Here is a 16,026-nt window from a genome sequence, read left to right as displayed (position 1 = left end):
CTCCTTCCTCCTCTTTTCTTCTCCTCATTCCCCCTCCTCCTCTCTTCTTCCCTCTCCCCTTTTCTTTATCTTTTTCTTCCTCATTCAACCTGCCATTTTTGAACCTCCTTCTTCCTCCTTTCTTCTCCTCATTCCCCCTCCTCCTCTCTTCTTCCCTCTCCCCTCTTTTCTTTATCTTTTTCTTCCTCATTCAACCTGCCATTTTTGAACCTCCTTCTTCCTCCTTTCTTCTCCTCATTCCCCCTCCTCCTCCTCTCTTCTTCCCTCTCCCCTTTTATCTTTTTCTTCCTCATTCAACCTGCCATTTTTAAACCTCCTTCCTCCTCCTTTCTCCTCCTTCCCCCTCCTCCTCCTCTCTTCTTCCCCCTCCTCTCTTTTCTTTAGCTTTTTCTTCCTCATTCAACCTGCCATTTTTGAACCTCCTTCTTCCTCCTTCCCCCTCCTCCTCCTCTCTTCTTCCCTCTCCCCTCTTTTCTTTATCTTTTTCTTCCTCATTCAATCTGCCATTTTTGAACCTCCTTCTTCCTCCTTTCTTCTCCTCCTTCCCCCTCCTCCTCCTCTCTTCTTCCCTCTCCCCTCTTTTCTTTATCTTTTTCTTCCTCATTCAACCTGCCATTTTTGAACCCCCTTCTTCCTCCTTTCTTCTCCTCCTCCCCCGTCCTCCTCCTCCTCCTTTCTTCCACCTCCCCTCTTTTCTTTATCTTTTTCTTCCTCATTCAACCTGCCATTTTTGAACCTCCTTCCTCCTCCTTTCTTCTCCTCATTCCCCCTCCTCCTCCTCTCTTCTTCCCTCTCCCCTCTTTTATCTGTTTCTTCCTCATTCAACCTGCCATTTTTGAACCTCCTTCTTCCTCCTTTCTTCTCATTCCCCCTCCTCCTCCTCTATTGTTCCCCCTCCTCTCTTTTCTTTATCTTTTTCTTCCTCACTCGACCTGCCATTTTTACACCTCCTTCCTACCTTTAGAGAGTACTCTAGTTGGAGGGTAGTGCGAGATGGCGGCCTACGCAGTTTGGGCCTATGGACTCGGCTTTCGGTGTCTCCTCTTCCCTTTCCGGAAGAGGAAGGAGACGGTCTCTTGCTGTAGGTAAGAAGGCTACCCATTGAATGACCTTTTGATCCCACCCCGCCTCCGGCTCACTTGATTGATTTCTTTTCCCAGCAACCCCCATGGCGACTTTGGAAAACGGATTCCGCGGAGAGGGAGAAAGATGCGGGATTTTAATCCCCATCTCTTCCCGGGACACGGGTGCAGGTCTTTGTCGACTCCTCTGCTCCTATGTTGAGAAGGAATCAGACGCTCTTTCAGATCTTTGAAAGCTTTTATCTGAGGTGCACGTAAGGTGTGTAGGTTTTAGGACTGAGGCAGAAGAAGAAATCGTACTCGTTTTTCCCGGAGGAAGCATTTGGTTCACTCTCCGACTCCCAGATGGACCCCATTCCTCAGATCGTGACAAACGACGGCATTCGCATGGTAGATGGAGCACAGGCCTGGAGTCAGAGGTAATGGGTTCTAATCCTGGTGCCGCTGTGTGACCTCAGGCAAGTCACTTCACTTCTCATCTGTAAAATGGGGAATGACACTGAGAGCCCCACGTGGGACATGGACTGTGTCCGACCTGATTTGCTTGTATCCACCCCAGCGCTTAGTACAGTGCCTGGCACATAGTAAGCACTTAACAAATACCATAATTATTATTAGCAGTCGTGACATACCACAATTTGGCTGTCTACTAATTCTCCACACATCCTCCCACTCACTTCATCCGTTCACATGCTCCCCCTGCCCCCCCTCCGGCCTGAACATATTCCCATTCACTCTCCCACTCACGCTCCCACTCATGCTCCTACTCACCCACACACTCACTCTCTCACACACACACACACACACACACACACACCTTTTTTGCTGGCATCAGCAGGATTTGAACCTACTTCAAGGTCCTCATACTGAGCACTCTGTCATCCTCACCTTCACCTTTACCTTTCTCCATGTAACAGGAACAGCAATATATATATATATATATATATATATAATGTAATAATGGCATTTGTTAAGCGCTTACTATGTGCAAAGCACTGTTCTAAACGCTGGGGGGGATACAAGGTGATCAGGTTGTCCCACGGGGGGCTCACAGTCTTAATCCCCATTTTACAGGTGAGGGAACTGAGGCTCAGAGAAGTTAAGTGACTTGCCCAAGGTCACACAGCAGACATGTGACAGAGCTGGGATTCGAACCCATGACCGCTGACTCCCAAGCCCGGGCTCTTTCCACTGAGCCACGCTGCTAGAGAAGCAGCGTGTATATATATATATATAGAGAGAGAGAGAGAGAGAGAGAGAGAGAGAGACGGTTGGCTCTAGAACCTCAATGATCTAGAACCTCAGTGTGCTGGAGACGGCCGGCTCTAGAACCTCAATGATCTAGAACCTCAATGATCTGGAACCGCAATGTGCTGGAGACGGCCGGCTCTAGAACCTCAATGATCTAGAACCGCAATGTGCTGGAGACGGCCGGCTCTAGAACCTCAATGATCTAGAACCTCAATGATCTAGAACCTCAAACACCTAGAACCTCAATGATCTAGAACCGCAATGATCTAGAACCGCAATGTGCTGGAGACGGTCGGCTCTAGAACCTCAATGATCTAGAACCTCAATGATCTAGAACCTCAATGATCTAGAACCTCAATGACCTAGAACCGCAATGTGCTGGAGACGGTCGGCTCTAGAACCTCAATGATCTAGAACCTCAATGACCTAGAACCTCAATGTGCTGGAGACGGTCGGCTCTAGAACCTCAATGATCTAGAACCTCAATGTGCTGGAGACGGCCGGCTCTAGAACCTCAATGATCTAGAACCTCAATGATCTAGAACCGCAATGTGCTGGAGACGGTCGGCTCTAGAACCTCAATGATCTAGAACCTCAATGATCTAGAACCTCAAACACCTAGAACCTCAATGATCTAGAACCGCAATGTGCTGGAGACGGTCGGCTCTAGAACCTCGATGATCTAGAACCTCGATGATCTAGAGCCTCGATGATCTAGAACCTCAATGTGCTGGAGACGGCCGGCTCTAGAACCTCAATGATCTAGAACCTCAAACACATAGAACCTCAATGATCTAGAACCTCAATGTGCTGGAGACGGTCGGCTCTAGAACCTCAATGATCTAGAACCTCAAACACCTAGAACCTCAATGATCTAGAACCTCAATGATCTAGAACCTCAATGTGCTGGAGACGGCCGGCTCTAGAACCTCAATGATCTGAAACCTCAATGATCTAGAACCTCGAACACCTAGAACCTCAATAATCTAGAACCTCAATGATCTAGAACCGCAATGTGCTGGAGACGGTCGGCTCTAGAACCTCAATGATCTAGAACCTCGATGATCTAGGACCTCAATGATCTAGAACCTCAATGTGCTGGAGACGGCCGGCTCTAGAACCTCAATGATCTAGAACCTCAAACACCTAGAACCTCAATGATCTAGAACCGCAATGTGCTGGAGACGGCCGGCTCTAGAACCTCAATGATCTAGAACCTCAAACACCTAGAACCTCAATGATCTAGAACCGCAATGTGCTGGAGACGGCCGGCTCTAGAACCTCAATGATCTAGAACCTCAATGATCTAGAACCTCAAACACCCAGAACCTCAATGATCTAGAACCTCAATGATCTAGAGCCTCAATGTGCTGGAGACGGCCGGCTCTAGAACCTCAATGATCTAGAGCCTCGAACACCTAGAACCTCGAACACCTAGAACCTCAATGATCTAGAACCTCAACCTCCTCCTCCCTATACTACTACTTTACTACTACTATACTTCTACCACTATACTACGACTTTACTACTACTACTATCCTACTACTTTACCACTATACTACTACTGCTTTACTACTACTATACTGCTACTACTTTACTACTATGCTACTACTTTACTACTACTATCCCACTACTATACTACTATCCTACTACTTTACTTCTACTGTACTACTTTACTACTACTATACTTCTACCACTATACCACTATGACTTTACTACTACTACTATCCTACTACTTTACTACTACTATACCACTACTATAGTACTACTGCTACTTTACTACTATACTACATTATACTACTACTTTACTACTACTATCCTACTACTACACTACTTTACTACTACTATCCTACTACTACTTTACTACTACTACTTTTCTACCACTACACCACTACTATACCACTTTTACTACTATACTACTACTATACTACTACTTTACTAATACTACTTTACTATCCTACTACTATACCACTATCCTACTACTACTGCACTACTACTGCACTACTTTACTACTACTATACTTCTACCACTATACCACTATGACTTTACTGCTACTATACTACTACTACTTTACTACTACACTACTTTACTACTACTATACTACTACCATAGTACTACTTAACTACTACTACTTTACCACTATACCACTACTATACCACTACTTTACTACTACTACTTACTACTATACTACTACTATACTACTACTTTTATGCCACTATACCACTACGACTTTACTACTACTATACTACTACTTCACTACTTCACTACTACTATACTACTACTTTTCTACTACTATACCACTACGACTTTACTACTACTATACTACTACTTTACTACTACTATACCGCTACTACTATACTCCTCCTCCTCCTCCTCCCACTCTCCCTCCCACTTGGACTGTGGGCCAGGGGCTCTGTCCAATCTCACTGAGCACACTAGCTGACACGGAGTTATTAATAATAATAATTCTTATGACTATTAATTTCCATTCTCTAGCTAACACAGAGAAGTGAAATCAGTTGCCGCGGGCCCCAAGCCAGGTGGGCCCTGGGCCCCCACGCTCCGCCCCCGAGGCCGCACGGCTTCTCTCAGGTCAAGCCTCCCACCGGAGACTGGAGATTGGACACCAGCCCCTGGGCACAGTGACCACTTGGACTTCCTAGAGTTTTCCAATCCCCGGTGCGGTGCCCCCGGAGAGGGCAGCCGGCCGGCCGGCCGGGAGCAGGCCCACCGTCCCCTTCACCCCGTGCGCCTGCCGGCACCCACGGAGCGCACCGCCTCCACGGCAAAGCCAAAGAGTGAAAAACTTTACCATCCGAGCTAGTGTGACCCTGGGGGGTTTTGTTCCGTCGTCGCCATGAGCAAGCCGCGCACACTGGAGATTTTCTCCAGATCCATGCTCTCTACGGCGGGACTGGAGAACGTCTGCGCTGTGGCTCGCGTCGGGGGATCCTTTTCTGGTGAGGGAGAAACGGCCCAACTCCGGGGTCTCAGGCGTCGTTCAAAATACTTTTACGTATCCCTGCTCCTCTCCTATTTTTTTCCAAAGGAAAGAAAACTTGTTCACACAAATGTAAATTTCTGTTAATGTCTATCTCCTCCCTAGAGTGTCAGCTCGTTGTGGGCAGGGAACACGTTTAACCTACACTGTTGTGTTGTACTTTCGCAAGAGCTTAGTACATATTAAATGCTCAATAAATACACTGATTGAAACACAACTCAGCATTTCTCTTCCACCCCCTCCTCCGTTAGTTTGTAAGGAGCTCCCAGTGCCTTGAAGGCATTCCGGAAGTATTAGAGGAACGTGCCCTAATTTATTTTAACATCCGTCTCTCCCTACGGACTGTTAGCTCCTTGTCGACAGGCATGACGCCTATCGACTCTGTTGTACTCTCCCAAGAGCTGAGTTCAGTGCTCTGCACACAGCTAAGCACTCAATAAATACAGTGACTGGCGCAAAGTGCTTAACAAATACCATTATTATTATTATTAAGTATAACTGGTAGAGAGGACCTGCCGTGTGATCTTGAGCAAGTCACTTACCTTCTCTGCGCCTCAGGTACCTCACCTGTAAAATGGGGATCATGACTGTGATCATAAGCGCTTAGTACAGTGCTCTGCACATAGATAAATACGATTGATGATGATGACTGTGAGCCCTAAGTGTGACGGGGACTGCATCCCACCCAATTATTTTGTACCTACCCCAACGTTTAGTAAAACGCCTGGCACACAATAAGCACTTCACAAGTACCATTTTTAAAAAAAGGAAACACAAACTTCCATAACTTCCATTTCCCCAGTGCCCGAACTAAAGAAGTCCAGACAGGAGCCGAATCAAAATCGCAGGAAAGGGCACGGCCTAGAAGCAGAGTATCATCAGTTAAGGGAGACGTGAACATCTCCCCTCCTCCCTTGCAGCGTAAACTCCTTGTGGGCAGGGACTATCTCAAAAACTTATCGTTCTTTCCAAAGGCTTTGTGCAGTACAGTACACCCAGTGGGTGCTCAATAAGTAGGATTCCTCCTCCTCCTCCATCTAAATGGCAAGGAGGCCCCGAGGGCCGTAGGCCAAGCCCTTCCCAAGATCCCTGAGCCTTGGCTCCTTCTCTACGCCTACTCTGTTGTATCGTCCTCTCCCAACTGCTCAGTACAGTGCACTGCACGTAGTAAGCGCTCAATAAATACCACTGACTGATCGACTGAGTAAGGGAATCTCCCCCAGTCTGGGAAGCCTCCGAAGGGCGCCCAAGGTTTAGGCTGGGGCTTCCAGCTGGGGAAGAGCACCTGAAAGCCTGGGAATTGTACTGTATCCGGATCTCGTTCCGCCTGTTTATTTTAAATGGCCGAGACCAGTCTGTTCTTGGGGATGAGACCCTGTGCCCTTTACGAAGCCGCCACACAAAGACTTTACACGGTTTTTTCATTTCGTCGAGGAGGGGGGCCATCTCTTGGAAGGAGCGCCATTCTGGGAAGGCTAAGCCCTTCTCAAACCTTCCCAAGAAGACACACGTGTTTTCAGAGTTAGGTCGGGATTTAATTCTCTCTGAATTGAGATCCCAGGATCTGACGAGACCAATTACACGGGGTTCTTTTGTTTAAGACACACACACACACAAAAACAAACCAACCCCAAAATACAACCCTGTAGAAACGTTACCTCTGTAGAAAAGCCCGTTGAATCATCCCTAATCAGTGTGCTTCCGAGTGATGGCTTAAAGGGCATTTCTTGAAAATGGAGTTTCTCAGCGCAGCACGCTGAAGGAGCAGATTCACATCAGGAAGGCCCGCTGGACTACGCATTCGCTCAGCGATGCCATCTCTCCCAAGCACTTTGTACAGTGCTCTGCGCACGGTGCTCAATAAACGACTGACCGAATCATCATCATCGATCGTATTTATTGAGCGCTTACTGTGTGCAGAGCACTGTGCTAAGCTCTTAGGAACTACAAGTTGGCAACATATAGAGAGAGTCCCTACCCAACAGTGGGCTTACAGTCTAAAAGGGGAATGAATGGATGGAAGTGCTCAGAGATCACAAGGGCGCCCGGAGGAAGCACTAGTTAAGACTAGTTATGTTGCCAACTTGTACTTCCCAAGCGCTTAGTACAGTGCTCTGCACCCAGTAAGCGCTCAGGAAATACGATTGAATGAATGAATGAATGAAAGACCAAAACGTGCCCACCTCCGGCTGAACGTGAGGGTGAACCGTGGTAGCGACATAGGGCCGGCACGCCCTAGCCGGGGCTGCCGCTGCCCGCTGCCCGGCCTCTCCTCCTGCCCCGGGCAGACCCCGAGGCCGTGCCGGTCTCGGCCCGGAGAATCCCCCGCCGCTCGCTGACCACAGCCGAGAAGGTCAGCGGAGTCACCGCTCTCAGCGGAGACCGAGTGAGGCAGACGCTCCGTTACGCTACGGGAACAAGACCCTCTGGGACAGAGGAGGAAATTCTGGATAACGCTGAATCCTCCTGTCCTGTCAACTCTGTCCCAGAGTGCTCCGCCTCCACCTACAGTCATCCCGGTGGGGTACCCCAAGGGTTTTCTTGGTGAAGATGCAGAAGTGGTTTGCCGTCGCCTTCTTTCAAACTCACCCGTGCCGCTGCTGCCCAGCACGGGTGACTTTTGAGTTGTAGCAGATGGCCTTCCGCTCGCTAGCCACCGCCCAAGCTAGGAGTGGAACGGACAGGCCTCTGCTCGGCTCTCCCTCCCGTAGCCGAGACTGGTAGAGGACTGGAAACTCTCCAGGTGCCATCCTGAGAGGGGCGAATCCTATCATTATCCTATCCTATCTCCCCCCTCCATCCGTCCCCCCCGCCTTACCTCCTTTCCTTCCCCACAGCACCTGGATATATGTTTGTACAGATTTATGACTCTATTTTACTTGTACTTATCTCTTCTACTTATCCCGACTCCACCACATGTCTGCTGTGTGACCTCGGGCAAGTCACTTTTTTTTTTTTTTTAAATAATAGCATTTATTAAGCGCTTACTATGTGCCAAGCACTGTTCTAAGCGCTGGGAGATACAAGGTGATCAGGTTGTCCCACGGGGGGCTCACAGGCTTCATCCCCATTTTACAGATGAGGGAACTGAGGCCCGGAGACGTGAAGTGACTTGCCCAAAGTCACACAGCTGACAAGTAGCGGAGCCGGGATTTGAACCCATGACCTCTGACTCCAAAGCCCAGGCTCTTTCCACTGAGCCACGCTGCTTCTCTGCGTCACTTAACTTCTCTGCGCCTCAGTTACCCCATCTGTAAAATGGGGATTAAGACTGTGAGCCCCACGTGGGACAACTTGATCACCTTGCAGCCCCCCAGCGCTTAGAACCGTGCTCTGCTCAAAGTAAGCGCTTAATAAATGCCATCATCATTATTATTATTATTATTTTATTTTGTTAATATGTTTGGTTTTGTTGTCTGTCTCCCCCTTCTAGACTGTGAGCCCGCTGTTGGGTAGGGACCGTCTCTAGATGTTGCCCACTTGGACTTCCCAAGCGCTTAGTACAGTGCTCTGCACACAGTAAGCACTCAATAAATACGATTCATTGACTGGTATTTGTTCAGCGCCCACTACGTTCCTATGTGGACTGTCTCTATTGCTGTATTGTACTTTCCAAGCGCTTAGTACAGTGCTCTGCACACGTTATGTGCTCAATAAATACGATTGATTGATTGGTATTTGTTCAGCGCCCACTACGTTCCTATGTGGACTGTCTCTATTGCTGTACTGTACTTTCCAAGCGCTTAGTACAGTGCTCTGCACACGTTATGTGCTCAATAAATGCGATTGAATGAATGTGCCGGGCACTGTACTAGATACCAGCAAATCAGGTTGGACACTCCCTGTCCCATATACAGTGCTCTGCACACAGTAAGCGCTCAATAAATACGACTGATGATGATATAAGGCTCAGGGTCTTCATCCCCACTTTTTACACATGAGGGAACTGAGGCGCAGAGAAGTAAAGTGACTTATCCAAGGACACACAGCAGACAAGTGGTGGGGGGGGGGGGGTCAGGATTAGAACCCAGGTCCTTCTGACTCCCAGCCTTTACTGAGCGAGGCAGCTGCCACATGATCGCTCTTGCTGATGGCAAAACCCAGAAACAACCACACGAGAGCTTCTGCTTGAGACATCAGGAGGCCCACGGCCATGCTGTGCCAGCGTGATGGTGTGTGTAGGGGGGTGGGGAGGTGACACAACCAGAGCCCCCCCAACCCACCCTTCCTTCAACACAACACCCTAAGGGCACCCCTGGGAGGCCGCCTGCCCTGCTGGGCAACCCTTCCTCACGAAGGACTCCCCGTGCAATTAGGGTTGAATATTTTATTAGACCACGAACTTCCCAAAGAGCCGAATCCTCGAGTCACTGAGAACAGATCTGCAAAGCCCTAGCTGGTCTGCTTCTAAACCCAAGCCGGCAACATTACAGCGAAAGCGTGCCCGTGAAAAGAGCCATGCTAGGTACTATTCCGAAAGCAACGCGCCATTTCGCGCCGGGAACGGGCCACTGATTTTCATCTACATCCTACGACTCGCCTCTCCGTGAGCCTAAGGAAAGGACAATGGATACACATCCTCTCCTCCCCCATTGTCCAAACGGGTTCCAGATTGAAGATGTAAACTCCTCGTCTACTAACTCCCTTGGGGGTCTCCAAGCAAGCGCTTAGCCCAGTGCTCTGCACACGACAGGTGCTCTGCTTATCGACTGACAGATGCCCCACTACTAGGGCATTAGTAGCCACAAAGCCAGATGTGAAGAGCCACAGATGGGCAAACGGCCCTCCCGCTGGCTCACGGCTGCCCGCCACTCTGAGAAAGGAGGGGAGGCTTCCTCGGTCCCTGCCAGTCATCGCCCGCTGGTCAACCCTTCGAGAGGGTCAACCAGTTCTCAGAGGGGGGGGTCTAGGGTCAGGCTGGTCAACCCTCCTCATCTGACTGTCACCCGGATTAAATCTCGGGTTGTCAGGAAACCCAGATTGGACCGTTATGCCTCACCCAGTCTGCTAACTCAGCACCTTCCACGGGCGCCGCTCTGAGTGAGCTGCCAGAAGGCAACGGAAAAGCAACATTCAGCTCCGGGCCCAGAGAAAATCATGGGCTGGGTTCAGTCCCTGAAAGGCTGGACCTGTCAGACACCTGCTTATTGCTCAGGTGGAAGTCTTTCTCACCTTTAGTTGGTATTAAAAAATCAAACAAAACACAAACAACTCCGGGCTGCCGCCGGGACTCACCCCTGCCTCCGGAGTTGGAGATTTTTTCAAGAGAGTCTGCAGTCCCGTGGACGCGCGCTTAGGTCTACCGGTTGGAAACAGGAACCCGGGACGAGACGCGACATTCCCGCTTCATACCCACTCCGGCGAAAGGTCCGACGACTCCCTTCCTCCGGGCCCGGCGGATCCGGGGAGGAGGAGCCGCCGGCCCCGTCTGGTCCCGTCCCGGGAAGGGCAGGACCCCGAGCGGGCGGACCTGTCCGGTGCGGTGTCTCCGGGAGACGGTCGCCGTCACTGCACCGGGCATCCCGAGTGGGGCAGGAATTCCTGCGAGTAGGTGGCCACGGCTTTGGCCAGGTAAGTCATCGTCCCGTAGGCGCCGCTGGGCGCACTGTCGTAGAAGAGCTGGCAGATCCCCGTGGCCTGGTCTCGGTCCAGACAGTCCGCGGCCCCCAGCGACGCCTGGGGACGGGGAGGGCAGGGAGGGAGGGTGAGGAGGGCCTGAAGTTAGGCACCAGCCGGGCCACTCTGTCCGTCCGTCTGTCGGTGGTATTCATTGAGCCCTTACCGTGTACAGAGCACTGAAATAAGTGCCTGGGAGAGTCCGACAGAACAACAGAACACATTCCCTGCCCACAGTGAGCTTACCGTCCAGAGGGAGGGGTCTGATATTAATACAACCAACCAAGCCTTTTACGACCCGGGTCCACTAGAAACGCCAGTCCCCTTTTCCGGCCCTGTGTGGCCCTCAAGGCTATGTAGTCTGAGACAGTACGGAGAGAAGCAAGGAAGACCCCAGAATCGGCTTGGGCATCTCCAAGAGGGTACGGCCCCCTGAGGGGCGGACCTTCCCCACTTGCAAATATTCAAAAACCTGGGCGTTCAGGCCGTCCGGCCCCTGAATTTTACAATATCTCCTGGTCTTGACCCAAAGTTATCCCGGGCAGGGCTCTAAACGTCGGCCATTCAGTGGGGCTTAGAGTCCCACTGGACAAGGGAACGGACTATGGTCTAGAGGGACGACACCCCCCCCCCCCCCACTGGCAAACTGAGTCGAAGTCTGTTTTGGGGGGGCGGGTTTAATCAAGTCAGAAAACTTCTGATTTTGGGGTGATGGGTGTGTCATTAACTAGAGGAGTTTGACAGCTCTGAAATCAGAAGGGAACTATCTATCAATCAATCAATCGTATTTATTGAGCGCTTACTGTGTGCAGAGCACTGTACTAAGCGCTTGGGAAGTACAAGTTGGCAACGTATAGAGACGGTCTCTACCCAACAGTGGGCTCACAGTCTAAAAGAGTGGGCTCACAGTCTAAAAGACAGCCTAAAAACTAGCCCGGGGAGACGGAGAAGCTGGCCCAGCTCCCAGAAAAACACACCTCCGTTTAAAGAAAACAGAAAGGCCCGGCTCAGGGACCCCGTGGGCACCTCATCATCCGCTCGCCCCGCCGACTGGCTGCAGTCTCGGCGACTCTCTCCCTAGCTTCCCCCAGGTCCGGCCACTTAATAAAGTGTTCTGCATACAGTAAGTGCTCAATAAATACAACCGTCTGATTGATTGGCCGGGCGTCATAGCCGCGGTCCCCGAGCGTTGGGACCCAGCGGGCCGTTGACTGATCCCTGTTTGCTCGGCAGGAAAACAAAACCGGTAACGCCTGCGCTCTTTGGGACTGGGAGGCGGCGGCGGGGGGGACGAGGATCGGTGTTCCCCGGCCCGCCCCGCCCAACGCACCTGCTCCTGGCGGAAGAGGTCGTTGGCCATCTGCACGATCTGGTCCACGTGGATTATGCCCCCTATGCTGCTCGCCTCTAGGTCCAGGAGGAGGGTCAGGACGAGGATGGCTTCAACCAGCAGCTGCCTGTATTCGGGATGGGGCACGCGGTTCAACACCGACTCCACGTGGACGGCAAACTTGATCTCGCAAGGCGTCATCTGCCTCCGGTGAGCGGGGAGCGGAACCGGAGGAGAGGGAGAGAGAGAGAGAGAGAGAAAACGCAAAGATGTGTACCGAGAAACTGTGGTGGCTACCACAACAGGCCACGTGGCTCCTAGGAGAGGCCATGGTGAACCAATGGAATCATCCGCTGGGCCGCTCGCTCAGTGGCCTCTGTCAGAAACCCCTTCTCCTCCGTCCATTGAGGTGGCGAGGGAGTGGGCCGGAAAGAGGATCCGAAACACCCAATTCCACCCCCTTTGCCTTGCGCACTGGAGACGGGATGGGTGGGCAGGTGGCAAGAGGGGGTGACAATGGTCAGGAAAGACTCTCGCCGCCACCAGCCCGCTCGCCCTCCCGCAAACCCAGCGGTGAGCCATGGGCGCCCTGACCCCATCTCTTCTAGACACTCATTCATTCATTCAATCGTATTTATTGAGCGCTTACTGTGTGCAGAGCACTGTACTAAGCGCTTGGGAAGTACAAGTTGGCAACATATAGAGACGGTCCCTACCCAACAGCGGGCTCACAGTCTAGGAGGGGGAGACGGACAATAAAACAAAGCCTATTAACAAAATAAAATAAATAGAATAGTAAAATAGTAAATATGTACAAGTGGGTACAAATATGCACTCATCCCGCTGCCCCCCGTGTTGGAGTCAAAGTCCAACCCTGAGCAACTTCTCTCATCATCAGTCTCCCCCTTTTCAAAGCCTTACTGAAGGCCTGCCTCCTCCAAGAGGCCTTCCCTGACTAAGGCCTCCTTTGCTCTTCTCCCTCTCCTGTCTGCGTTGCTCCGATTTGCTCCCTTTATTCATCCCCCTTCTCGATCCCACAGCACTTCTGCACATATCTGTCATTTACTGATTTATCATAATGTCTGTCTTCCCCTGTAGACTGTAAGCTCATTGTGGGCAGGGAATGTGTCTTTTGATTGTTATATTGGACTCTCCCTAGTGCTTAGTGCGGTGCTTTGCACACCGTAAGCGCTCAATAAATACGACAATGAATGAATGAATTCAGGCAAACGACTGGATTGGACACAGGAGCCCGGTTCAGCTCTCGCCAGAGTGACTGAAACTTGAAAAACAAGGGCTTTGGGCCGTTCGCGACACAGACGTGATTAGCAAGCCGGTCTGGGACCCACCCCAGCTGATGATATCGATCCAGAGCTTCCCTTTCTCCTTCGAAAGGATCGAAAGACTGCCCGGGCAGAGCTCTGTCTGGCAAGCGGTCCCTGGAGGAGCTTACGACGTAACGGTCTACGAACTCTGGAGAGTTGCTTAATTAATATGACTACTCTCATATTCTCTAAGAGTCATGATAATAAGCACGTGTTCGAGCGCTCAGGGACTAGGAGAGACCAGGGAAGCTGACGGAGCTCGGCCGTGGCTGCTGGCCCTACTGTGAAAATACCCCGCTGCTGCTCTGGACCTGCCTGCCAGCTCGGTTGAACTGTAGTTGCCCAAGCGCTTAGTACAGTGCTCTGCATACAGATAGGACTCAGTAAATACCACTGATTGATTGACTGTTTGCACAAGAATCTATTTTTATGGAGCCAGGCTTCAGGTAGTTGCTCTAAGGCAGGCTACCCATTTGTGCATTCTCTCCCAGCACTTAGTTCAGTGCTCTGCCCTCAGTAAGTGCTTAATAAATGCTATTCCTACTATTTTTATATCTCTCTGTTTCACTGCTTCCTCCTTCTTGTAACTTACTGCAGTGTCTGTCTCCCATGCCCTAGGCTGACCATAAGATCCTTGAGGGCAGGGGCCATGTCTTTTAATTTTGCTGTGCTCTCCCGGAGGCTTAGGAAGGCTATAAAAACCAATATAACTCCAGGTCTCAGTTCATTCATTCATTCAATTCCTTCATATTCATTGAGCGCTTACTGTGTGCAGAGCACTGCAGTCAGCGTTTGGGAGAGTCCAATCAAACCCAGGGCATCACATACACCTCCCAGTGCCAATAAAGACCACACTGGAATTTTGCTACTGTACCTCTCTCGTGGTTGAAGATGAGAGCACAAAACCATCAATGGAGAGGCCATGACACTATAAACGAAAACAAAATGCAGATACGGTTGTTCCAGCTGCAATAAACAGCGTTCGCATAGAGTAAATAGTTTCTATTTCCCACCCACAAGACTCTGGCTTCTCCAAGGGGGAGTAGTCTCCAAGACTAGGCCTCAATGTTTGGGAAAAGAGTGTGGACAGGAGGAGCCCTGAAACATTCCCACAAACAGAGCTCCACCAGAGTCTTGCTTTCCCTTTAATGAGGCTTTGATGATGCACCCCCGGACGGATGAGAATTCCCAGACGAGGGAACTTCTCGTCCCCGGATGGATGAGAATTCCCAGACGAGGGAACTTCTCATCCCCGGATGGATAAGAATTCCCAGACGAGGGAACTTCTCGTCCCCGGATGGATGAGAATTCCCAGACGAGGGAACTTCTCGTCCCCGGATGGATGAGAATTCCCAGACGAGGGAACTTCTCGTCCCGATGACTGGGGAGAGGTTGAAAAGGATCCCGAGCTGCTTCCAGGGTCTCGGAGAGCAGTGGCGGAGCCTCATGACACCCCGGATCTTGGAGGGCCGGGTCTCCCCAGCCCCAGACAATTATCCCGACCGGAAGAAGGGAACACAAACGGTCAGGAAGACGGAGGCAGGAGGACCCCAGAAGCCCCCACTCTCTCCGGCTCTGCTTGACTTTTTGGTCTCATATTTCTGAGGGGAACCATCGGCGCTCACAGGGAGCTTCCCCCCGGGGAGGCGCCCACCGCCGCCGCCGCACGTCCCTCCGGCCCCCGGGGCTCTGTGGGCCCAGCTCACCTTCTGCAGGATGTTCCACACTTTCTGGTAGAAGCCCACGGGGACGCGGTTGATGGCCCCGTCCAGCCGCCTCCGGCGCAGCCACTGGCCCTGTCGGTCCCCCCAGCCGAGGTGATGGCTGCTCGAGTCCGTGGAGGACACCGTGCCGGTGGGGGACGACGGGGTGCTGCACCTCTGCGGAGGAGAACCGGGCGTCAGGGGCCCAGGGAGGCTCTCGCACACCAGAGCGAGTGTGGGACCGCGAGGCGGGATCCCGGCACTAGACCCCCCCCCCCCCCCCCAAGCCTCAGTTTCCTCATCTGCAGCGCGAAATCAGAATGCCTGCTCACCCTCCCTCTAAAGATCGTGAGCCCTGCGGGGGACAGTGTCTGGTGACCTAATGTGATGTATCTACTCCCGTGCTTAGCATAGTGTTCGACACACAGTAAGTGCTTAATCACTGTAATGATAATAATAATAATTGTGGTACTTATTAAGCGCTTACTAGGTGCCAAACACTATTCCAAGTGCTGCAGCAGATCAGGTTGGATCAAGTCCCTGTCCCACAGGGGGCTCACGCTCTAAATCCCCACTTTTCCGGTGACACGCTAAATCCCCAGTTTCCTGGTGAGGGAACTGAGGCACAGAGAGGTGAAGTGACTCACCCAAGGTCATACAGCGGACAAGTGGCGTAGCCGGGATTACGTAACAATCATCATCAAACCACAACAAGACA

At 51.2% G+C, this 16,026-nt stretch overlaps 1 protein-coding gene and 1 non-coding gene across 3 annotated transcripts in view; both read right to left on the bottom strand.

Moving 5' to 3' along the window:
• Positions 1–7,957: 7,957 nt before the first annotated feature.
• LOC119937904 lies at positions 7,958–8,095 on the bottom strand. The gene has a single exon (XR_005454275.1). It is a non-coding gene; the product is annotated as a small nucleolar RNA SNORA7 (small nucleolar RNA).
• A 1,551-nt stretch (positions 8,096–9,646) lies between these two features.
• The window catches only part of PHKA2 (phosphorylase kinase regulatory subunit alpha 2), a 65,448-nt gene continuing 59,068 nt past the window's right edge, over positions 9,647–16,026 (bottom strand). For both annotated transcript variants that reach the window (XM_038757086.1, XM_038757087.1), the window contains 4 exons: positions 15,312–15,485; positions 14,480–14,533; positions 12,281–12,481; positions 9,647–11,010 (listed from right to left, as the gene is read on the bottom strand). In XM_038757086.1, the coding sequence (XP_038613014.1) occupies positions 10,840–11,010; positions 12,281–12,481; positions 14,480–14,533; positions 15,312–15,485 (600 nt within the window). In that variant the 3' untranslated portion in view covers positions 9,647–10,839. The remainder of the gene's footprint in view (positions 11,011–12,280; positions 12,482–14,479; positions 14,534–15,311; positions 15,486–16,026) is intronic.

Source organism: Tachyglossus aculeatus, chromosome 15 (assembly GCF_015852505.1).
Source record: "Tachyglossus aculeatus isolate mTacAcu1 chromosome 15, mTacAcu1.pri, whole genome shotgun sequence".
Taxonomy (NCBI): domain Eukaryota; kingdom Metazoa; phylum Chordata; class Mammalia; order Monotremata; family Tachyglossidae; genus Tachyglossus; species Tachyglossus aculeatus.
The sequence above is the reverse complement of the archived record's forward strand: the minus strand, read 5'-3'. Positions and strand labels throughout refer to the sequence as shown.